Genomic DNA, 25,668 nt, shown 5'->3' on the forward strand with positions numbered 1-25,668 from the left:
CCGGAGCCGCCCGCGGAGGGGAGGCCCGGACGGACCGACTCTCCCCGGCTCGCCGGCCCCCGCCTCCCGCTCTAGCCAGCCGGACCTGCACCCCGCGCTTGCCCCCGCTCCGTCTCCCCCCTCTCCCCCCCGCCCGGCCCGGCGCGCTCCTCCTCGGCCGGCCCCTGGGCGCGCGGCGCGCTGGAGGCGAACGCGGGCTGAGTCGAGCGCAGTGGCCGCCGACCGCCCCGCGCCCCGCGCCGCTCTCTGCATGTGCGGCCCTCGGCGGCTCGCAGCCCCCGGCAGCAGCCTCGGCAGCTTCAGCCGCGCCTCGAGAGGCGGCTGCAGCGGCTCCAGCGGCGGCCGAGCGGCCGAGCCCGGGCTGGGAGACACGATGCGCCGTGTCCTCCGGTTGCTGCTCGGCTGCTTCCTCACCGAGCTGTGCGCCCGCGTGTGCCGGGCGCAGGAGCGAGCGGGGCACGGGCAGCTGGCGCAGCTGGGCGGCGTGGTGGTGCTGACGGGGGGCAACCGTTCCGGCGCCGCCTCGGGAGAGGCCGGCGAGGGCGCGGGGGTCTCGGACGCGCCCCCGACCCGGGCACCCACGCCGGACTTCTGCCGGGGCTACTTCGATGTCATGGGCCAGTGGGACCCGCCGTTCAACTGCAGCTCGGGCGACTTCATCTTCTGCTGCGGGACTTGTGGCTTCCGGTTCTGCTGCACGTTTAAGAAGCGGAGGCTGAACCAGAGCACCTGCACCAACTACGACACGCCGCTGTGGCTCAACACCGGCAAGCCCCCCGCGCGCAAGGACGACCCCCTGCACGACCCCACCAAGGACAAGACCAACCTGATCGTTTACATCATCTGCGGGGTGGTGGCGGTCATGGTGCTCGTGGGCATCTTCACCAAGCTGGGACTGGAGAAGGCGCACCGGCCCCAAAGGGAGCACATGTCCAGGTGGGCTGCCTCTCCCCTCGCCCTCCCCTCCGGGCGCTGCTCCCCCTTCTCTCCCTTCTCCACCTTCCCCTGGCAATGGCGCCCCCCAATCCCTGCCCCAGCCTCTCGGCAGGGGAATGTCACTGGGGAAACCAACTTCGGCTCCCAGCGCGGAGAGGGGGCGCTGGGCTTCGCACAGGTGTGGTATGCGCGTTCTTGTGTGTGTATGTGTGTGTGTGCGCGCGCGCGTGTGTGCGTGTGAGGGGGGTGTCTCTACCCTCCCTCGCCCTGTTGCCGTCGCCCGCCGAGGACTGAAGTGGACTTGGGCCCGTGGCCCTGAAGTCTTGGGTTTTGGGGAGGGGTCCACACCTCTGGTTCTAGATACTAACCTTTAGGTAAACAGGGGCCCGCAGGCGAGTGGGGAAAGGAAGGGGGGCGTGTGTGAGCCCCAGCGTGCGCGCGCGGTGGAGGGAGGGAAAGAGTGTGTGCCGCCTGCAACTCGTGTCCGGCTGGGCGAAAGGGAGGCGACGGAGGTGGAGAGCCAGGGGAGGGAGAGAACAAAAGCCTTGCTTGGAGCTGCCAGGTCCCTGGAATCGGGACCTTGGCTGTCCCCTCCCCCCTTATTTCTCTCGCCCCTCTCCCCTGCCTCCACCTCTCCCTACGCCCCTTGCCGCAGCTGGCCTGGACTTCCAGGGCCTGAGCCCCCGCCCCGCGCCCCAGGCACCCCCAACACCCCCGACACCCTGATTCGTCAACTTTCCCCGTTTGCCTGATTCATTATGCAAGTCCCAGCACGAGCAAGGCGCAGCAGATGGGAGAAGGCATTTGGGGATTAATGGAGCTATTTGCCTTTTGCTTGTTTTTAAAGTGTCTCATTCTCACTTGATTCGCACAACCCAGTAACTTTGGAGGCGAGGCCGCAGCCTCAGACCCTGGGAGAGGCGAGGGGTCGGGGTGAGGTTCCAGCGGGTGGGGTCGAAGAGTGCGACAGGCGGCCTGCGAACAGCTGGGTGGCTGTGGAGCGAGCTTTCTCCTCTATCCCGAGTAAGGGCAACGTAGTCACCGTGTGTCACCTGTCCACACACACGCACACCCCAAACCTCCACCCGGGGCCTGAGTGTGCGCGTGTGTATGCACGGGCGCTCGGCGCCTGCCTAAGAAATCTGAACAAAGAGCCCCAGCAAAAATAGGCGAAGGAACATCACCACCTCACTAGTAATTATTTTCTATTTATACGCAGAGTATCCGATGACTTTTTTTTTTCTTCCCAAGGGGAGGGATTTGGAGGACGAGGTGAGGAAGTTCCTCTCGGTTCGGGTCAGCAGAGAGGTGTGCATGGATGGCAAGGTCTTGAGGCACAGAAGTAAGCTCCGAGGGGATTCAGGGATCCCTGACCTACTAACAGAGTAAAGCGCCGGCCCCGCCCACCTCCCATCGCCCCAAGGCGCCCCGTCCCCGGCCCCACCGGCCCGGTGGTTTCTCTGCCCCCGCAGTCCCCGGCATCACCACAGATGCCGAGGTCTGTGTTAAGGTGAGGGCGCGATAGGAGCAGGACTGCGGCAGCGGGTGTCGCCTTGGTGGGGAGAGGTTTTCCCAGGGAGAGGTAGGCTGCCTCGCAGATTCAGGTTAATGCCTCTGCGGAAGTCTTTGCCTAGCGCTTTCGTTGCAAACCCGCGCTTAAAGGAGTCCTCTCCGGGGTTGCTGGTGGTGGCGGGGATTTCGGAGGGGCGGGAGGAGGGAGACGACGGGAAGGTAGGAGAAGAGCTAACCTTTGAGCATCTGTGGGAGAAAACGATGCTAGCTTCTGGCCTTCTTTGATCTGGGTTTCACCCTGAGAGTGCACTCCACCTGGTTGGTACCGTAGGGCCCAGCAAGGACTCAGCTTCCTGGCCCTGCCCCCTTGCAGCTGTTAGGGGAAAAAGAATCACTACAGCTCAGCCAGCGGCAGCCACATTCTTCTGCAGGTACCAGGAAAGGTGTGCTTGGGGGTGGGATCTTGGGGTACCCAGACCTGTGGTAACAGCCTCCACGCAGGTCCTCCTTGTATACATTTCGGGAATTCCAGAAAGAAGTCCAAGTACACAGACCTGAAGAGAAAGAGGAGTTAATGTTTACTGGCGGGTTTCAAGGGACCATTTTCAACCCTGGTTGCTGTTTAGCGTCACCTGTAATGCTTAAAAAACACAAGACAACATAACAGCAACACCAGAGCCCCCGCCCTAGGCCTCACTCTAGACTGTTTAAATCAAAATCTTTAGGGGGAGGGCCTGGACGTCTGTACTTTTGTAAAGCTCTCCAGGCTTTACAATGTTCAGCCAATCACCGTTGAGGAAAAGAAGTAATATTTGCAGAGCACAGATCTGCGTGCCTGGCACTGCACTGAGGGTGTGTGTGTGTGTGTGTGTGTGTGTGTAAAAATATTCTTTCCTTTAGTTCTCACAACTACCCTATGAGACGGGTGCTATTTTAATTCCCACTCATGGAAGAGAAAATCATGGCTCAGGTCGGGTGGGCTTGCCCAAGGTCACACAGTTAGAAAACTATGCCATGTCTAGCCCCCTGGTTTCCACTGTGTCTGGGGCAGACATTTTCAGATAGAATGAGCACCAGAGTTCGGGGGAGCTTCCTAAAATGCACATGCTTGCGCTCTGTGAATAGAGATTCTGAATGAAGCGGTCTTGGATAGGGCCCCCAAATCCGCATTTAACAACCTCCCCGAATGGCTGATGAAAAACAGTGCACACTTTAAGAAAGACTGTTCTTGGGTTTGGGAATATTTTGCAGGGCTGCGGTATGGGTGAATCGACCCAAGGAGATTCTTTCTTGCTTTCTGTGGCATGTCTTCTGCATGTACGTAGCTTTTATATATTCCCGAGGTGCTGGGGGTGCCCCAAATACCCTCCACATGCACCTGGCACTGCTTACGCAGTCAATCGTTTCCAGTCTCAGCCACAGCACTGGGCTCGTTAGTCTGTAGGGGTTCACGGATGCTTGGGGAGGGGCTGGAATGGCAAGCTTGGCATCAGAGAGGCTAGAAGGTAGCTGCCAGGTGACATTAATGTGCTGGCCACGGCTCCTTAATTTGTCTTGTCTCGGGGCATGAGGGTCCCTGAGGTGAGGGGTCCGTTCTCATTTCATCTGAAAGCACCTCCCTTTCGAAGGACTCGGAGCACGGTGCTGCTCCCACGTCACAAAGTGCTCTTGGTGACCACCGCGCTTGCCCTTTCCCAGAAGAGGCCTCTGTGATGTCAGTTTTCGGGCTCAGAGTCCTGGGCATATCGCCTGCTTCCTTCTGGGCTGATGAGAACTGAAAGCAGGAGAAAGACAGCAATTCCAGGAGGGGGTGTGTGTGTGTGAGGGGGGGTGGTGGAGGGGGCCTCGCACTTGAGGTCGTACGAACTGTACGGATGATCCTTCGGCAGCTGCAGCAGCACCTACTTTCAACCGCTATTTGCTGGGAAGAGGGACTTCAAATGGCCAGCCCTTGTTACTCAACCATGCAAACATATTTTGTTTGGTCTGGAAGGTTTTTCTATTTATGTAGTCTTTTTTTTTTTTTTTTTTATAAGTTGTCATTAATTTTTTTTTTTTATGGTGAAACATTTTAAAATACAAAACCACTTGGAAGAATCATCCAAATGAACTTTAGGAGATTTAGCCCAGCATTTCTCACCCTCAGCACTGTTCACATTTGGGGCTGGGGTCATTCTTTGCTGTGGGGGGGGGAGGCTGTTCTGTCCTCTGCATGACGTTTGGCAGCATCCTTGGACTCTACCCACTAGGTGCCAGTAGCACCCACCCCACAACCTGGTGGTGACAGTGAAAAATGTCCTCGCATAGAGCCAAATGTCGTCTGGGGTTAGACTCACCCCCAGCTGAGGACTAGTCTAGATTGAACAGTTTATCAGTATTTTGTCTCTCTTGCTTTATTGCCGTTTCTCTCATTTTCTCTCCAAATGTGCCTTCTTTCCTCTCTCCCTCCCTCTCTCTTTCCCTTCCTCTCTCTCTTTTTTCTTTGTCTTTTGGCTGAAGCATTTGAAAATAAGTTGCAGACATGACACTTTGTCCCTAAATACTTGAACATGGATCTCCTAAACGGAGACATTTTCCCCATATAACATAATTCTAGTATCACGCCCAAGAAAAACAACAAAAATTTCATAGCATCATCAAAATATCCAATCATGTTAAAAATTTCCCAGTCATGCCAAAAATGTCTTGTAGAGCTTGGTGTTTCAAATCAAGATTCAGTCAAGGCTCATTGCATTTGGCTGTGAATTCTCTTTAGTCTCTACTATATAGAGTGTTTTAAACCCAACTTAGAACCAATTGCCAACATTTAAAACCTGGGAGGTTTCACACAGAAATCCAGATTTCTGAGTTCTGATAGCTCTGGCAAGACTGGACGTGCATTTTCACATGGCAGCTATTGGTTGCTGCTAAGTGGTGACTGTCCCATTTTAGGAAGCTCTCTGCTTCACCTCGGCGGCCACCCCCACCCAATTCACTTAGCAATGTGCCCTTCAGTCCCTAGAGAGGCAGGCAGGTTGGTCTTAATAGCATGGGCTCACGTCAGATGGTCCCAGATTCAACCCAGCTCAGCCACGTAATCGCTGTGTGACCTTGGCAAAGTTACTTCACCTCTCTGAGTTTTAGGTTCTTGTCTGTAAAAGGAGATAATGATGATCCCTGTCGTAGGTTTGTGAGGATTCACTGAGACCAGACTTCGAAAGCTCTCAGCATAGGGTCGTCACATGGTTACAACTCTGTGACTTACCCTTTTATCATCATCCTTATTGGAATTTTCTACTCCTTGTCTACCGCAAAGGATAATGTTGTGGTCTGGGCCTCAGTCCCTGGCCTTTGCTCTGCTATATATATACTTAGCTGTGTGACATTGGTCAAAACTCTTAACTTCTCCAGAGTTGCATTTAATCCAAACAGGAGTGTGGGGGAGGGACGGCAAGTGGTATTCATGACGTTAGTGTAGATTCAGATTCGACACCAGTGCTGAGGCTGGGGCCGCTCAAAAGGCTCAGAGCCCACTGAGGTCAGCTGCCCACCGCCTGAGGCCCGCGGATGCTAAGAGTTGTCCAGGTAGGTCTTCGGCATGGGCCAACCCCAGCTGCCTGCCTGCCGGCAACTGCTGAGAAAATGCCTCTGATGATACACAAGTTGGGTGGGGCAGGGTCCTGGGGAGTCAGCGGGGTGGAGTGGGTGGAGTTCACCAGGCCAGTGCAGGTGCAGATTTCTCATATGGAATTGCCCTTGACAAGTCCAAAATCTGCAGAGCTGATATCCCAGTTTGAGTCCAAAGGCCAGCAGGCTACATAGAACCAGGAAGAGCTGATGTCTCAGGTTGAAGGCTATTTGTGTCGGGGGAGGGGTCAGCCTTTTGGTCTATCCAGACCTTCAACCGATTGGATGTGGCCCACCTAAATTATGGAGGGCTATCTGCTTGACTCAGTCTACCAATTTAAATGTTAATTGCATTCACAAGCACACTCTCAGACACATTCAGAATAATGTTTGACCAATGGGCACCCCGTGGCTCAGTCAAGTTAACATACCAAATTTACCATCCAGGTACCTTTACGATCTTGCCACTCAGAGTATGTGGCCTGTGGACCAGCAGCATCTTTACCCGGGAGTTTGAGCAGAACCTCAGGCCCTACCTCAGACTTACTGAAATAGTATCTGCATTTTAACAAGACCCCTGGGTAATATGAATGCACATTAAGTTCTGAGAAGCATGTAAACTATGTGCCACAAATAAACACCAAATCCTCGAGCAATTGCTTGGCTGTTGCACATGGTTGGTTTTTTCCACTAATTCATTAAATATTTTGAGACATCTCTATTTGTAACATGTGTCTTAGATGCACGCTAATGTATGCATGTTTTTTTTTTTACTAATAAGTGTACTCACACACACACCAGTGAACAATTATTAGGTACAGTATAAAGTGTATATAAGAAATTTCAAATTGAGCTAAAGGTAAAATATTTTTAAATTTGTCACCAATCATGATAACTTTATGCAATCATTAGCTAAAATCTCAAAGCATGATATACATTGAAGGTGAAGTTCATTATTAATAAATAAAGCCATATTTTGAATATTCCTCATGAGAGTTTTCATTATTTTGGGCTTTGTTTTGATCTGAGTAGACCATCATTACTTTAACCTTGTGAGATGCTGTTGAAAAGACGGGGGAGAGTCAAACTCTTATTGTTTCCTATGCTTGTATTATCAGCATTTTTTTTTAGGCTGCGGTTTTGTTATGGGGGATATTTTTAAGCCACACGTCTCCTTAGTGATGGTTAGCTTAGTTAAGACTAGGAACTTTATCTACATATCCCCTTCAGGGGTACACATAACTAAACTGCGTTCCAGGCACTGTACCCCAGTGATGGTGCTTCTGCCAGTCACCTTCGTCGGCCAAGATTCCTGATTCTCACCATCTGGCGTGGGTGTTCCAGGTGAGGGCACTGGCATCAGGACATGTATTATATCGATTTCTCATTTTTAACAACTAAAGACCACTCACAGACGGTCTTGTAAATACATACCCCATCTTGAAGACTCCCTGAATCCTCTAAGAATCCTCATCTCCACTGCTCTGGGAAAGGCTGGCTTGGGGAAAAGTGTCTTTGGCTTTTGGGCTGGATTTTCATGAATTTCGGCACTCAGGAGAAGCCCAGGGGATCTGCAGATGGCAGTGCTGACCAAGTTCATGGTAGCTGTCCTGATTACTTACTTTGCTATCCTCTTGGAATTTTGGGGAGGACTCTTTGGAGAATCTGGTGAAAGCTATGGCTTCTTGTTCGAGAAGAATGCACATGCCGAATTTCCATTCAATTCCAGAAGGGCTCAGAGTTCAGAAGCTCATGATGAAGAAACTGTTTAGAAGTGAAAGGGCAAATCAGGTTTGGGAGGCATATCTAATTCTCAACCATTCCTGTTCTGCAGCCCTATTGAGTTTCAGGCCCTGCTTACCGCACAGGGATGGGAAGGGGCCTGGACTCTCATTTCAAGATACTCTGCTTTTGTATTTCAGTCCCTCTGATTATTAGCTGGGTTAGCTTGGGCCACGTTTTCACTCCGTAAAATGTGTATGGTAATCCTCACCTTGTAACGCTCTTCTCGTTTGCCACCTTTCAGCTTTGTTGGCCTCCTTGCTTGTTCCTCAGATAGCTGAAACCTTTCAGAATGTTCTTTCCATCATCTTTTTGTGAGCAGCTCCTCACCATTCAAGGCTCAGCTCAAATGCCACCTCTACAGGAAGGCTTTTCCTGATCTCTCTCTCTCTCTCTCTGTCTGTCTCTTTCTCTGTCTCTCTGTCTCTTCCTCTCTCAGTTTATTTAGAAAATTTTGAAAAGTGTTCCATTCAGTGGTTTCTAGTCTATTCACAAAGTTGAGCAACTATCACCACTACCTAATTCTAGAACATTTTCATCACCCTAAAAAAAGCGCCTCTCACTTAGTAGCATTCACTTCCCATTTCCCATGAAAAATCCACCATCTTGACCATTTTAATTCGTACGATTCGGTATTTTTTAGTATCTCACCATCACCACTACCTAATTCCAGAACATTCTTACACCCCCAAAGAGAACCTTCACATACATTCACTCCCCACTCCTCCCTGCCCCAGCCCCTGGCAACCACTAATCAATCTGCTTTCTGCATCGATGGATTTACCTGTTCTGAATGTTTTGTGTCAATGGAATTTTGCAACTGGTGGCGTCTCAGGTCTGGCTTCTCTCACTGAGCTGTGTCCGGTTTCCATTTCTGTCGTCACAGGTATCAGTGCTTCATTCCTTATTATGGCTGAATAACATTCCGTTCTCTTCAACCCATTTCGCGTATCCGTCCATCAGTTGGTTCGGGTTGCGGCTGCTCATACTGCTATGCGCCAGTCTCTCTTGGTCATGTTATACTTATATTTATTTAATTTTCGTAGCCCTTGTCTATTTATTTAACACGTATATTTTTGATCCCTTGCCTGAGAAGATAAGCCCCCCAAGAAGTCAGTCATCTCGCCCATCTTGTACACGGCTGTCTCCCCAGTCCCTTGAATAGTGCCTGGCACAGAGTAAGCAATCAATATTTGTTGAGTGAGTGAATGAGTCGGAGCTGTTGTTATTCTCGTCTCTTAGCAGACTCAGTCTTCTCCCCTAACTCACGCGGGCTCTTGCTCTATTCACCTGTGTCCCAAATCTGGCAATTCTCCCCAGCTGTAGTTCTTGGCCCATCGTTCCATCGCCTCACAAGCAGACATTCTCCCAGGCTCGGGGCCTCTCTTAACCTAATTCAGTCTCAAACTTGAATGTATCACAGTCTCATACAGAGGGCCTGGGAAAATACAGAGAGCCGGGTCTGACCCCGGGAGTTCCTGAGTCAGTAGGTCTGGGTGGATCTGAAAGTTTGCATCTTAGCAAGTTCCCGGGTGATGCTCGTGCCGCTGGTTGGCAGACCACTGTCTGAGAATCGCTGCCTTGGTGGTATGAATTTCAACAGATAGGCTGGGCCTGGTGAATGCATAGACGGCATGTGTGACCCTCAGTCAAACAGATCATCTCCCTTCCTCCTTGATGTGGACTCAGAGGGTTCTGGTTAGTTAACAGCATCTGGATAGATCCCGGAACACTGCAGGAGCTGCGCGTATGCAGCCTGGAGAAGCTCGACCTGGTCCAAAAAGGGCACGTAAAAGGATGTTTATCGCAGTGTTGTTTACAGAGGCGGGCAGCTGGTGACCAAACCAGGTGTCCATAATTAGGGAAACAAATAAGTAGGGGTGATATTCTGCCTGTTCGCAACGAAACAACTGGGTGTTTGCAGCTGGCGTTCATCCTCATCAGTCAGTTCTGCCGCCATGCTAGTTGCTGTATGTTGAGACCATCATCTCTGCAGGTAAAAATGAACTATGGGGCCCGCATGTGTCGAAATGCTGTGCAGCAGTTGCAAGTGAGTAAGAGACACATGCATATACAATAATACCCACAATATTATCTATCCTTCGAGGATATTCATATATCTAAATAAATGCAAGATAGAGGGTCCTACCTTTGGTGCAATAATCTTTTACGGTTACCTCTGCTCTGTTCTGTGTGCTAACACTGAGCTTCTTTCCTAGGCTTCCGTCGAACTGTTATGGGTTGAATCAAGTCCCCCCCCCCCCCCAAAGACATATTGAAATTCTAACCCCCCCTGGTCCTCCGAATGGGATCTTATTTGGAAATAGGATAGTCACAGAGGTCGTTTAGTTAACAGGAGGCCATACTGGAGGAGGGTGGGCCCCTAATTCGATATGACTGGAGTCCTTCTAAGAAGATTTCCATGTGGAGAGGATGACACAGGGAGAAGACTCTGCGAAGATGGAGGCACGGAGATTAGAGTGAATGCCGAAGATCAGGTCGCCAGCAGCCACTGGAGAGGCGGGGAAGGAGCCCCCTACAGGTTTCAGAAGGGGCGTGGCCTTGCTAGCATCTTGATTTTGCGCTTCTGGCCTCTGGAACTGTGAGACAATAAATTTCTGCTGTTTTAAGCCTCCCTGTTTATGGTACTTTGTTACAGCAGCCCTAGGAAACTAATGCAGTCACTTTAAAACCTCTTGGCTCGTTTCCTTATTTATAAAATAATGGTGATGAGAATATTGACCCTTTGTGAGAGTGAAGGGAATTGAACATGATGATAAATGGAAAGTACTCGAAACACTGCTGGGACCCCAGTTCTATGCTTTTCTTCCATCCCCAGCTACTGATGAAGAGGACCACGAACCTGGGGTGTGGACGGGTCACACCAAATGCTCCATAGCTACAGGAAACCCGATGCAGTCCATGTGCAGGGCTCTTGTTCAAATCCCTGTGCTGTAGTTTACTGGCTGTGTGACCTTGAGCAGGTTAATTCACCTCTCTGAGGCTTTGTTTACTTATCTGCAAAGAAGTAATAATCCTTATAAGGTTTTTATATGCTGCCTAGTTGAATTAAGACAGGTAATGTGATTAGCATAGTGCCTAGCTATGGTACATACTCAACAAATAGTATTTGTTATTAATAGTGGGCCATTGCTATACACGAAGCGTTGGTATCTAGTGTTAGATATCGAGGGGACTAAATCTATGGTGTGCACATTACATGTATTTATCACACAGCTATTATGGGAAGCGTGTGACTGTCCTGCAGGAAGTCCATGTAACCTCGAACTGCGGCGATTTTATGTACTTACTTGAGTCTTTCCCCCCTCTATCTAGAATGGTGGCTTCACGGAGTCAGGGGCCTGGCCTTTTGTTCACAAGCAGAGCGCGCAGCGTACAGAGGGGCCAGCCAGTCATCGCGGTTTTGAATGAACGGATTTCAATGCTTTGTTCTTTCAGGGCCCTTGCAGATGTCATGAGGCCACAGGGCCACTGCAACCCTGACCACATGGAGAGAGACCTTAACATTGTGGTGCACGTGCAGCATTACGAGAACATGGATACCAGAACCCCCATAAATAATCTTCGTAAGTAGAGCCACACGATCCATTTCCGGCCCCACCGGGCGAATCAGGCAGTAGTCACGGCTCCAGATGTCGTGGTGTGTGTTTGGGCTCGCTAAGAGTTGCTCTTCGTTGACCGGCTGGAAGTTTTGTTTCATCTCCTCTGAGCGAAGATGTGTTTGGCGTCATTGGAGTTCACTTGGTTTGTTTCTCCGTGAAAGAGTGATCCGTTTGGTTGTTTTCTCAGAGTTGGTTCTTCTGGTCAACAAATAGACCACTTGCTTGCTGCATTATGGTTAGGTACTTAGCTAACCAATGGCTTACTTGGTTGGTTCATTTGAGATAGTTCATCTGTTAGCCAATAAGCCATTTTGTTGGTTCATCTTGGTTGGGCAATCAATCGGTTAACCAATGGTCCATTTGCTTATTCGTTTACCTCCTGAGGTAGAACAGTTGTGACTTTTAGGTTTCATACTGTTTTCGATGAGCAGATACTAGTTCAGAAGAATTAGGTCTATTTTTCATTAAACTAGAGTTTCATAAAAATAATCCACAAACTACTTTGGGGTGTGTGTGTGCATGTGTGTGTGCACGCGCGTGTGTGTACATGCATGTGAGTGCCTTTGTGTATGGGGTGAACTGTGGTTATGTTGTTTTGGGTTGTGTACAGGTGATTCAACAGTAGCAAATTCTGTTCCATTGTTCTTTCAAGAAAAAAAAAGCTGCATTAGTTATTGTTTCGGTAGGTATTTAGCTGGTAGAGCGTACTTGGGTTGATTTTCTTTCAAAGATCTGTGTATACAACATACATTATAGATCCGAAGTACTGGCTAATGGGAGTGAAGAAAAACAAGACTGTTTAGTTTTTGACAATAGTATACTATCCTGGTTATTCCTAGCAATTATGTTTTCAAGTAACCCCCACATTAAAGTAATGCGGAGGATTTGGTTTAAAATAACAAAAGCCAGACAATTTAAAGGATGTATTTAGTTGTGGCTGGAGGTTCTTGAAAACATCAACAGTTCTCACATCGAACGTTTTAGAGTCTGGATCGCCTTTGCTGAAGCTCCACCAGTCGTACTGGTGTTTTATTTGCCGAATGATAATTCTAAACTTTTCGGTTGCAAATTTTTATGCTCGATGAGTGGAGGAATAAGTCTGTGGAATTTGACGTAATTGGCATGAATTCTTTGATTCTTCATGGTGGTCATTTTTCACGACCTTGGAAACTTTGCAGCATGTTCCCAAAGTCAATGTCACCACGGTTTGAAAATGGGTACCCAATGGAGTGTCCGTGAAGGTTTCATTGGTTTAAATGTTGTCACATTATTTATTTATGAACCAGGTCATAAAATAGTGTGAGCAACAGCCACACTTTAGAGCAAAATAAACCAGTAATTGTAAGTTTTATGATCAGATCTCACGGCCCTGCAAGATATGGTACATCGTATCAACTCTGCTATGGCACTTGCTGTGTCCAGCTCTGGCTTTGATGGGAATGAGCATATTCTCTTTTAGGTGGCACTGGGAAATAAATTGAATTTAGATGTATTGTGGTCCTGAACGTCATAAATGAGTGAATGTGATCACGAAGTGGGCAAAGGTGAAATGACGGAGTCTCCGGCTATAAAATGCGGTTCTTAACAAGTTTCTCTTTTGAGGTTGCAATCTCGAGGACGATTTTTGAATTAGCACTCAGATGGAATAATAAACTCATTGAAGTCACCCAGTTTTATCATTCTGTCAGGCAAAGGGCAGAGTACATTAATGAATGTTGCTTTAATAAGGGACTTTTGTTTAAAGTTGTACTGAAAATAAATGACTGCTTAGAGATGGGTGTCCAGGCACTGAGTAATTCAGAAGTCTCTTGTGACAGCTAACTTGGTTTATATGTGACTCTTGCCTTGAGTCTATATTTGTGTCTCAGTAATCAGTGATCTTCTATACTAAGAAAAAAATGTGTCTTGTAATATTCTACTGGGTGGGATTAAACCAAAGCATTTCTGGTGAACCATATGAGAGAATTCCAGGTGTAATGTCATAAACATTGCATTCTCTCAAGAATTACCACAAATGTTAATTTCATATAATCCTGCTAGGTCAATCTACTTATTTCCTATTTTGGGGGAATATCTGGGAAATAAGAAGCATATAGCTTTTTCACAGATTTACATTAATAAGTTTAATTTATATAACTAATTCAGTAGTTGGTAGTAATGATAGGTTTCCTTGTAATGACTTATCTTTTTATTGATTTACAGGAGCTATTCCTGTATTACAGACACAGGGGAAAATTGGCATGTTCAGAAGAATGAATGATTTTCAGAGCGCATTGAGAGGATAGGACTAGATGACTGATATTTATCAGTTACTACAGATTCGAGAAGCCCATAATTACCAGCGCTCACTTAGACTGATAGAGAACTAGGAGAGAAAGAATCCCATCTGATAACTGGAAAGTTAGACCAGCTCTTGGTGCCAGAAGTAGAATGCACCTATTGAATGTAAGTCTTCTGAACATTACAGGAGTCAGAAAGATTTACTATTATGAAAAAGGGAAAGAAAGATGCATCTGCTTGTGATATACAAGGAGGGGCACATCATGCCATTTTTGGGGTGTTCTTCACTAAACATCCAAGTTACCGGATTCGACTGGGAGCTACATAGTCCCAACTTAAATGTCAGTTTCATCTTTTATTAAATGACCCATTCGATTTTCCTTTAAGGGAATATGTAATCGTCTCCATTTATTTTTCTTTTCTCATCTTAATATTAATGCGAGATCACTTCCTGATCTTTCCCTATGCTAGGGCCAGATGCTAAGAGAATCAGATGTGAGGGTTGAAATCTGGATATGTAGAAGGAGGGGAGTGGAGGAGTTAAGGTAAAGTCACATAAAGAGGAGAAAGTTTCAATATGGGGACATTCTGGCCAACGTTTCTTTATAAATTTCCTATGGTTGATTTTTCCTGTGATAGGCAGGGCTTGCCTCTCTCTGAAGATGGGTTTTTCTTCAGCTGATGCTGTTCATGTTCTTTCCAGGCATTCAGTGATATTGCCTAAAAATATTTAGTCTGATAATCAAAAGGGCCTTGCTCTCTTTGATTAACAGGATGTAGATTCAGATGAGATAGTGATTTTCTGCAAATGCTCCTCGGCTTCTGTATAATTATAGTTTGCTTTTGAAGGCACATTTTGTCCTCAAGTGCTATGAACCTACTCTGTCTCCCCCAGCCCTGCCTGCCAATGACAATCCCACCCCTTTTGGGAGTGCAGGGTAAATATGAGCTTCCTTCAGTCCCAAGGATGGGAGATGTGAGCGTGAGCTGTTGCAGATATGAGGATGCGACCTGGATCGACGTTTCTCAAGTCCCGTGTGTTAACAGCACACACTTTTTTTTTTTGAAATGAAATTTTAATTTGGAATAGTTTTATATTTACAGAAAAGTTACAGAAAGAGTTCCCAGGGTTCTGTACACTCCTCACTCATCTCCCCCTAATGTTAACATCTTATACACTTGTCAAAACTAAGAAATCAACATCAGTACGTTATTTTTAGCTCAACTGGAGATAGTGTTTGAATTTCACTAGTGTCTTCAGTCATGTCTTTTTTGCCGTTCCAGGATGCCATCCAGAATGCTATGCTATATTTAGAACAGCAAACATGGTAGTAGAGTCTTGATTGTGCAGTGTTGTTTAATGACATGGTGAAGACTAGAAACAATACTACGTAAGTCGGCAGCAATTACCAAGGCTCTATTGTATGAAGCGTGTCTCCCACTGCCTATAAAGGCGTGCACACAAAATTATCCACCTGGGCAGGGACAAGGTACCTGCAGTTTCCCTGCAGACCTGCGACCCCTCTTTGAAGCTGGGTTGCTCTTACACTGCGTATATTATGGCGCCGTCTGAGCCAGTGAGATCTTGCCCCAAACTGAGGAGAGATGCCGACTTCATGTTTCAGGTCACAGACAGGGGATTCACAAGGAACCTGAGGAAAAGCAGATCTCTGGCTTAGTTTCTCAAGGTGTTATACAGCTCCTCTCTAGGGCCAGGTGGATTTCCATTCGTTTTTTCCACCCGTGGTTACCAAGGCTCCTGGAAATCCTGTATTAGACTTTTGGGAATACTGGTAGGAATGTTCCCAAATATTTTTTAAAAATTGAAACGAATTTCCTAATTAGGGCAGGCAAAAGGGTAAATATAGATATATGTATATAAGAGTAAAAAGCATATAAGACTGCGTGATATTAACAACAACTTAGACAAACAGTATTCTAAACCCCCAGCAGATTGAATCTTCAAAACCTTATTAGGTTGGTAATATTGTTTTCATCATCATAAGGATGGGAAACTGGGCTCAGAGAGGTTGAGTGGCTTGTCCAACATTTATACTGGTGCTAAATGATGGTGCTGGGATTTAAACTGAGCAGGTAAGACCTCAAGGTCGGTGTTTTCATTTTTTTTTAGGCGAGGCAACCCTTGGTTGACCACACAGATTGCAAGGACCTTGTCAGCTTACAATCCCTTATTTTTTATTTTTATTTTTTATGCCCACAGCATTTGGTCTTCCTAGGCGGTCTCCCATCCAAGTACTAACCAGGTCTGACCCTGCTTAGTTTCTGAGATCAGACAGGATCGGTCTTGTTCAGGGTAGCATGGCCGTAGACCCAAAGTCGGTGTTTTTATCTGCTGTATTAGTGAACTCTTCTTGTGGTACAAGTGTTTGCAGAAAGGGGACGTCTTCTTTCAAGATGGAAGTTGTTAAAGTATATGCTAAGTGAACCAAACGATCTATCAGCACTGTGGGAAAGAGAGCTGTTTTCAAAATATACTGCGGAGGACTTATGGTCTTGTGCTGGGTTCTCCCTTAGGAGGAACGAACATTTATTGAGTGCTGGCCTTGTACCAGGCATTGTGTGCTAAAGCTTTGAAGGTAATAGCCCATTCCATACTCAAAACAACCCTCCAACAGCCCGGCTCGTTCCTGCCTCAGGGCCTTTGCACTGGCTCTGCTTTCTGCCCACAGCACTCTGCTCCCACGCCCCTTCCCATTTGCAGCTTAGCCCCATTGCCACCTCATTGGAGAGGACTTCTGGTCTACCCACTGTTTCCCCTGTCCGCATTGTTTTATTCGTAACTTTTGTGTAATTGTCCTACTCATTATTTATGCCTCTTCGACTACAAAGTAAACTCCAGGAAAACAAATGCTTGGTATCGTCACAGCTGAACCCCCTACAGCAGGAACTGGCCTTGCTCATGGCAGCAGCTCCATAAATTTTTGTCAAGTGAATGAAAAAACCTGTGGAAGAAGAATCATTATTCTTGTTTTATGAAGGAGATTCGTGGAAGTTAAGAAACTCATCTAACATGATGACCGAGATTTACTTTAAAAATCTCTGGGAAAATATACAAAATTATAGGGGACAGCAGATGAAACAAAATAGGGAGAATATTGCAGCTGGGTGATCAAATACATGGATGTTCAGCATTCTATTCTCTTTATCTTCCTGTATGTTAGAAAATATCCATGCCGAAATTAAAAATTAAAGAACTTGTCTATGACATCCTAGTTAATAAACAGAAGAGCCGGGATTCAAACCTAGGTCTGCCTGACTCCATAGCCTGGATGCACATGGGTTGTCATCTGATGAATATCCAGCCTCCAGAAGGGTGGGAATCAGGACCACAGGAGGGACTTCAGTAGGTGGAATGAGTAAAGACATAGCTTCGCTATCTTCCCCGTCCTTCATGTACTCCATTTAGTTCAAAAGATCCAGAGAGAGAAGATGTGGTGGGTTTCTACCATGGCCTGGTTTTCCCTGGATCAGCTGTTTGACCCCAGTTCAATCAGCTGGGTGGGGTGGAGAGTATCTTAGGGCTCTCTCTCAGGACTTTAGTGGGGCAGGTTCTCTAAGAAGGCCATGCTTGGTAAGTCGGGTGGGGGCAGGGTTGCGTTTGTTTTATTCACCCCTGTTTATCTCCAGTGCCTAGAAATTACAGTGTGTTCAACAGATGTTTATTGAATGAACAAGTACATGCGTGCATGACTGAATCTTTAGCCCAAGTTCCAGAGGAAGGCTGGTGGAACCCATTAGCAGATTTTGAGTTTTGAGAGAACTTGGTTAATTCCTGCTCATGTGAGACTTTAACCCTCTTCTATAAAGCCTGAGCCACCAACCCTCTTGTTTCTGAAACCAAAACGTTCTTTTCCATAGTTGGGCAGGCTAGCTCTTCCATCTGAAGATCTGTGACTGTAATGGTTTTGGTCCATGGGTTCGTAAATCATAGGGTAAATACGAGTTAGGGGAGGGGATCCACCCTGGATCAGCTAAACACAGTTGTAGGGTCCGTGCAGTAGCCCGAATTGACTTTATGTAGTTTTAGATCAAGAGCTCTGGATTTCTCTTGAAGCGTTTATTCAGTGTTATAGGTGAGTCCCTGACATGCCAATGTTGCTCACTCCCCATGCCTGATATGTCTTTGAGATAAGGCAGTGAGAGAGTGGGGGACATGGGCTTGCGAGCAGGCATCACTGGACTGGATATCTGCTCTGTCGCCCATTAGTTGTGTAATCTCGGAGAAACTAATTTAATTCTCTGAACCTCAGTTTCCCATTCTATAAAGGGAGCAAAATAACATTTCTCTTTTAAGATTGTTGTGAGGATTCGATGAATGAACACACAGAAAGAACTTAGCATAATGCCTGGCAACTCAAGTGTTGGTGGTTACTATTATTATTTGTGCAATGAGTGAATGTCGGTGCTAACGTGGTACGTTCACCAGGGAACAGTGATACACATCACCATGAATTCGGTGTGCAGTTGTCTTCAGAGTGAAAATGTTTCCCCTCTGTGTGCCAGCCGATAACACAATTTGTGTGTGTGTGTGTGGTGTGTGCATTTGTTACTACTAATGTTTTTGATGCAAATGAGATCTGAAGAAACTGTCAATTCCTTCCCAAGGAAATAGCTCTAATGGAGCAGCTGTCTCATTTTTAGCCATTTGTTCCTGTCTTCTGTTTTTCTTTTATTCCCATTTTAAAACACACGAGCTTTTGTTCTGCTAGGAATATCGATTTTAATATTTTATTTACCCTGGCAGAACAGGCCATTAGGAATCTGAATGGCCCCAAACATGTCTTGTATTTTTGCACAGAAAATGAGATTGTGTGTATGTGTGTGTACACATGCAAGCAACAGAAACAGAGCCCTTAAAAGAAAAAAAAAATCACCCCTTTTTGTAAGTCATCTCCTGGGCTCTTTTCAAAAATTGCTGCTAATGCTGGCCACATGGCATCGCCTAATTAGATTTGTGTTGCCTTTACAAAGTGCTTCCAACCAGCTGTAGGATTATTTGTAAAGAAAGCCTGTGCTCATCACAGTGTCTGGTTTAGTTTTAAAGATGCCAAGTTCTGTTCCTTCCATACTAAGGAAAGCTTATCCTTGGACATGGTTTTTTTGGGGGGAAGAGCATTTCTATTTATATATTATAATTAAGTGACGCAACATGCCTACAATGAGATCAACGCAGTGTGGATTAAAAAAAGAGTGAGAAAAAGGACAGAGTAACACTTGTTTTGCACCTACAATGCGCATGCATTTTACTTCTCACAACAACTCCACGAAATAATCGAAATAAGTATTTGCCCTCACAGGTTATAGATGAGGAAACTGTGGCTCAGAGAGTTTAAGTAATTTGCCCAGGCCATAGAGATACTTGGTAAGAAGTTCATGAAACCATGTCTGTCTGGCTTTAAACGTTATACTCTATTCATGATCTTTCTCGTGCCTTTCCCAAGAACCTACACTGGGTGATGTACCAGCTTACATTTCTTCTTATTATTTATTGATTTCCAGTAAAAACCACTGTATTCGATTACACTCATCTTTGAAAATAGACCAACTGAGATAAAGCCACCATTTCTGTCCTGGAAGACTCAGATTTTAGATAATGGTTTGCTTTCTTGTCATTAATATTTCCATTTAATCTATCAGCCTTCACCTGACATTTTGTAAAATCCTGCCCTGTGTCAGGCAATGTGCTAGGACTTGGTGGTATGTGGATGAATGAGACAAAATAGGAAATATCCTCTTAGGCTTATGATAGGTGTGGTGGAGGGAGAATAGACAGGTAATGGCACAGCGGCAGGATAAGAACAAGCACAGGATGCTTTGGGAGCATGCAGGAGGCTTCCTCGAAACACCTGAGGCTGAAGAAAAGGGACGATTTTCCCATTGGGACAGATTTTCCTAAGAATTTGACATTTTGGTCTGGAAAATAGATACGCTCCAACAACTTTCCAAGAATCCGGGTGAAGGAAAGCAGGACATGTTCATGTTTCTTCCACCTCCCCACCAAAAAAAAAAAAAAAAAAAAAAAGAAAAGAAAATAGGAAAAAGAAGTAATAAAGCAATAGCAACACAAGCAAAAGTGGAGAGAGTGAGAGAAATCTATTTCCTGACTTTTTCTAATGTTTGATTGAGAGGAGAACTGTCAGTCTTAGAATATAGCTCTCTCTTGCAGGAGAGATTAGTTTCGTACATATTGTATAAAGGGAGAAGAGAAATTTGTTTGGTTAGGGTGACACTGCTTCTGGTAGGAAAATAAAAATTCTGTGTCTGACCTGGGAAAATCAAAACCTCAGGACCTGCTATTGTAGGTTGATTATAGTTTCTTTCCAAAGAATACCTTCAATTCTGTTAGCTTGTCACCCTTCAAGATTATCATTGAGCATTTTCTTCTTTTAAAAAATAACAGCCAATATAAAATCAAGCAACATAGTTTTAACACCATAATACACATATTAAAATAATTTCCAATAATGTTTTAGAAAACCGCTTTAAAAAATTCCAATAAGAATGCTCCATAAAGTTAATTACAAGTTGAAAAGGAAATCCCATCACATTAGTCTGAGAATGCAATTAATGGAACTAAGTGTAATCATAATCTGAATATTTCATTACATGGAGACTTAAACTCATTAATTCAGGTGTTAGGCCTGGAGTTACGCTTGCACAAAGGCTGCCACGCTCAAAGCAGAGTTTGTTGCATTTTACTTGTGTAAATCCAGCCCTTCTTCCACAGAGATAGACCTGTTACTCAGAGATCTGTCCATGGTCTTGAATCACGCCGTAGGTATAGTTATTCAGTTCAAACCACCGGTGAGAAAAGTTTATCTCATAGAATTTCGGAGCTGGCTCTTGGTTCTCCACCTTTTTGCTTTCAGAATTGATTAAAATTTTTTTTAAAAGTCGAAGGACTTGGGGATGAACACAGTGTACTAGCTTTCAGTTTTGCCAAGAAAGGAAATTATGTAAAAAGTAACTACTAAATACGATTGCTGCCATAGCATAGATGGTACGGGCATTTTAACACCAAACATTTAGGTAAGAAATAGTTCTCAAAATAAAATACAATTCCTAAATGAAATGACGCTAACATTGTGAAAAACTCATTCCACCATTCTTTTTGTTTATTTTCATTTTTGCCTCCACTCAGCTGAAAATGAGAACGTGGATTTGCATTTTTGATAATCACTGATCATTCCTTAATGGTGTGGTCATCGAATGAATATTTATTGAGCGTCTACTATGTCCTAGGCACTGGGGCTTGGTGCTAGGAATATAGAGGTTGATAATACATGTATGTGTGTATATGTGTGTGTATATATGTCATAGGAATATAACGTGTATGTATGTATATGTGACTTCATAGAGGTTATAGCCAGCTCATTCTCTGCATTGTTACAAATAATGAAACTGAGGCCCAGGAAAAATGTATGATTTTCTTAAAACTACACATCCATGAAACTTGTCAGGTTGATACTGTTTCAGAAATATTATTGACTATTTAGGACGCAGTTACTGATCACAAATACAGGTGGGCTGGGCAGTTCTCTGAGACGGACCTAAGGGTGAGAAAGGAGGGATAGACTTCCTAGCTGTCGGTGCAGCACTGCTTTGGTCCGATGCCTCGCCGAGTGTTCAAAGGAAGCCCTTTGAAATATTTAGATATTCTTGCCATTTTAACAAAATATTGAATTTCCGAAAGCCCATGAATTGGAAGTTGTGCGAGGGAAGCGTGTGGTTTTTGACTTCCTTCACCGAGTAGTGCCAAGGGATGGAGGAAGCTCCTCATTCTTCAGAGGCATTATTTTACAACATCTAGTGCACATATTCAATGTCAAAGACGGTCGTCTTGAAATACTTCGATAATGGCTAACAACGACATTGTATAAGCATGATTAAACAGTGTTCCCTATAAAAATTTTGGTTCTGCTCATCGGCTTGGAGATGGCTAGGTTCAGATCCTGGTACTACTTCTTTAAAACATGTATTATTATTTTAATCACATACTTTACATATTATTATTTTAATTATATACATACATATAATTATAAAAATCTCCACATAATATGATACGGAAAATCTCCTGTCATTGGAAATGACTGCTTTATAGCTACAGACATGAACTCCAGTCATATAATTATTAATTCCGTGTAAGCTAAATATTTTACCTATTTCAACATGAACTAGGTCTGTCACTTTGCTGTTGAAATTTGCAGAGAAAAGTCACTTACTGCGAGGGTTGCTAGAAGCTGAGATGCACACTTGAAGCTGTTGGACTCCATCTTGCCATCATAAGAGAAGAACCTGCCCTGAAATAAAGACATTGCAGAGAAAGGCAGGTGGAGGGGTGGAGAGTGTGAGCTTAGCTCCAATGGCATTGTTTGAGTTTCTGGATCCAGCCATATCTGAAGCCACAGGCTTTTCAGGGACATAAGGGAACGAATTTCTTTCAAACTTAATCTGTTCAAGTTGGCCTTCTGTCACTTGCAATGGAAAGAATGCTAATTTCTATCACCAAAAGCTACCATTTAGAAATTATCTGCAGTTTTCAAAGCATGTGTCTCATTTAAATCTTATAAAAATCACCTGGGGCTATATATAGCCTCTTATCCAAGAATACCCAGCTCTATCTAAAAATGTGCTGACCCTTGCGATTTTATTCTTCTAAGTCATGAGCTCTTCGAAGTTTAGACTTGTGCCATTTTTTGCGTGTGTGTGTCTTTCAATTCCCAGCATTTAGACATGAGTAGACAGTGGGCAACTAATACACATTGGGTAAATAAACTAATGAATCCCTGCCACTTCACTAGTCGTGACTGGTCTCAGCTAACATAGCTAGTTTGGTGGAATACCAAGGACTAGAACTTTAGTGTCGAAGTGCCAGGTGTAGTGAGTGCTCTTGCTTCTCACCTTGCATTTGGGCATGGGGCGATTTGGGCACTTGCGTCTTCACCTGAACTTCGTCACAACAGTCTTTCCATCACTTCGTTATGTCACGCGCTTAAAATCATTCAGTCGAGCTTTCCATTGCTCATTTCCATTGCAATAATAATAATAATAAAAAAATTAAACTCCTCACATGCCTACAAGGTCCTACATCACCTGCCTGAGCTCTTCCCCTTCTAACTCTTCATCTCACTCGACCACAAAGAGTTCTCTTTTCTCTTATTTGAACATGCCAAGATGGCTTCCATCTTAGGGGCTTAAATTTTGCTCATCCTGCTGCCTATAACGCCCTTCCCCAGATCTTCGCAATATATACTCCTTCCCATCATTTTGGTCTTGGCTAACCTGTTATCTCTTTGGGAAAGCCTTCCCTTTAGAAAGTAGTCACCCTATATAACGCATCTCACCATCACCCTCCTCTATTATATCATCATCTTATTTTCATCGTAGCTCATATCGGTACCTAAAATCACCTTGTTTACTTGTTTCTTTGATATCATCCTCACCAAAACGTCCGCTCTATAAGACCAGGGACCTTGTCTGCCTTCTTCAGGGCCTAGCACAGTGCCTGGGGCATAATAGGTGCTCTATAACAGTTCGTTGAATGAATGCCGTCAAAATACCATAGCGGGCACATTTTCTCAAGTAATGGCTACTATTACTTTTCCCTTGTCAATTCATTGGGTTTTTATTTCTTGTGGACTAAACTTTCAGTGTTGTTGTCAGAGTTTGGCAAATGCCGAATCATGCGCCAAGAGAAGTGACGTACATTTAAAAGATTATGGACAAACATTTCAGCACCACCTGAAAATTGTGAAATGTTACACAGAGTCGATGTTTTCAAAGTCCGGTCCCCTAATTTAATCACAGTTGATTCCCCCCCCCCCCATAGCATTTCCCCCCATTTCATTTCTTTCAGCTTCTTAGTATCACAGATTGCCTCGGAAGGTCCCTATCCATTCTGACTCTCAATTTCACTGGCATGAGGAGGGAATTGGATGTGTTTAATATTTATGATGGGACTGTTGTGTTCATATGGATAATAATAAAAAAAAACCTTAACTCTCGTGATGCAAAGTAACCTTAATAATCCCCTGCTTATCTTCACAATATTGATCTTAATGTATTGCCGAGCAGGCTATTAAATCTCCAACAGCTGTGTTCCACATTTAATTATTATATTTAAAAGGAAGTCTTAAAACCTGGAGGGAAGAGGTGGTGACTGAAAAGAGAAAAAAAAAACACACACACACACACACACAACAGATACACAGATCCATTTCATGTCCTGTAAATTGGGTGATCATCCAATGACAAGCCCTAAGCCCAGGCTTATCTGTGGTTAAGATCAAGTATTTTACCTACCCTCTGACTCTGAACCCCGGAATGCCCCAAATATGCCATGGGATCTTATCATCCTCATCCTTGGAGCAAAATCAGGTCAAGCTAAGAAAAGCACTTAAGAACAAAAGTTGCAGTCTCTGGATTTTTAATCACGAAGGCTCTGAGCATCCCCTGCCTCCCAGGATACTTTTTAGGAAAAGTACGAGAGGGAAATGGGTTATATCATTCCGTGGATGGAGGGGATAGAGGGAGATTTTGTTCTTGGTTACCTTTTCCTGGTTTTTGATCTGTACGTCCCGTTGCAGTTCCTTCGGCAAGGTTTTCGTTCACGGCAGCCCATTTTATCAAGCAGTCACTGTACGTGAAACACTCTTATGAGGCTCGCTTGCGGTAACAGTAACACCACCAAGAATTAGCTTTTACTGAATACATGCTGTGTGCCAGGTGCTTCCAATATATCATCTCATTTAATTCTCTTTACGGCCCTGCAAAGTGGGTAGGATCATCTATATCTGACATAGCAAATAGGCGCAGGGTCTCTCCATCCAATACCTGGGTTCAAAGACAGCACGGCCCGACTCCAGAGCCTGGGCTCTTTCTTTCACCCAGAAGCAGGCACACAGGGCTCCTTTCAGGTCCTGTCACTGGTGATTGCTGGCGGCTGCCTGAAGCGAAGTTCCGAAAGGGATTTTGAGGCCCTATGCAAGCGCTCAGTGGGCGTGAGTGCCGAGATTGATTAGCCATGTCTGCCGTGAGAGAGGTTAGAGGAAAACGCCCTGTATTTATTTACACCCCTGTTTGTTTTCTTAAGTTTTAAAATATTTCAGTTACAGTTGGCATACAATATTATATTAGTTTCAGGTATACATCCTAGTGATTAGACATTTATAGAACTTATGAAGTGATTACCCTGGTAAATTTAGTCTCCATCTGACACCACACATAGTTATTACAATATTATTGACTAGATTCCCTACTTCACATCCCCATGACTGTTTTAATAACTGGCAATTTGTTCTTCTTCATCCCTTCCCCTTTGCCACCCATGCCCCGACCCCCTCGCATCTGGCAGCCTTCGATTTGTTCTCTGTAACTATGAGTTTGTTTCTGTTTTGTTTGTTCATTGATTTTGTTTTTAAGACCATGTATAAGTGAAATCATATATTTGTCTTTCTCTGTCTGACTTACTTCGCTTAGCACAGTACCCTCTAGGTCCATCCATGTTGTTGCAGATGGCAAGGTTTCCTTCTTCTTTATGGCTGAGTAAAATTCTGCCTCTTCTTTATCCAAGAACGAACATAGGGGTTTACATCCCCAGTGAGCTACCTATATGATGAGAGTCCCTCAAAAGTCTTACGCTTTTGTAAATGAGGGAAGATAAATGTAACAGAAATTCGGGGAATGTAAAGCAAATTGATAGATTGGAGCGGCCTCAAGTACGTAGTACCTAGCATATGGTGTTTGCATGCATAGTAGGTGATTAGCATATCTTTGTTTAATGAATAAATGAATACATGAATGGATAGTTTGAGGCATATGATAACCTGTTGTTCTCCTAAGTTCTCTAAGCTATTTATGTGTATCAAGTTAGATCTGAACTGCATTTCTTTGTTTCCTATCGAAATGC

General features: G+C 45.0%; 1 protein-coding gene and 1 pseudogene across 2 annotated transcripts in view; one reads left to right on the forward strand and one right to left on the reverse strand.

Annotated features, from left to right (window-relative positions):
* The first annotated feature begins 358 nt into the window (after positions 1-358).
* The window catches only part of SHISA9 (shisa family member 9), a 257,414-nt gene continuing 232,104 nt past the window's right edge, over positions 359-25,668 (forward strand). The window contains exons 1-2 of one of the 2 annotated variants that reach the window (XM_016156987.2): positions 359-936; positions 11,296-11,423. In XM_016156987.2, coding sequence (XP_016012473.1) covers positions 374-936; positions 11,296-11,423 — 691 coding nt within the window. In that variant the 5' untranslated portion in view covers positions 359-373. The remainder of the gene's footprint in view (positions 937-11,295; positions 11,424-25,668) is intronic. The other variant, XM_036225645.1, reaches the window with a different exon arrangement.
* Positions 15,952-16,070, reverse strand: LOC118607607 (annotated as a pseudogene).

The sequence above is a fragment of the Rousettus aegyptiacus genome, unplaced genomic scaffold (assembly GCF_014176215.1).
Source record: "Rousettus aegyptiacus isolate mRouAeg1 unplaced genomic scaffold, mRouAeg1.p scaffold_m13_p_8, whole genome shotgun sequence".
NCBI lineage: Eukaryota > Metazoa > Chordata > Mammalia > Chiroptera > Pteropodidae > Rousettus > Rousettus aegyptiacus.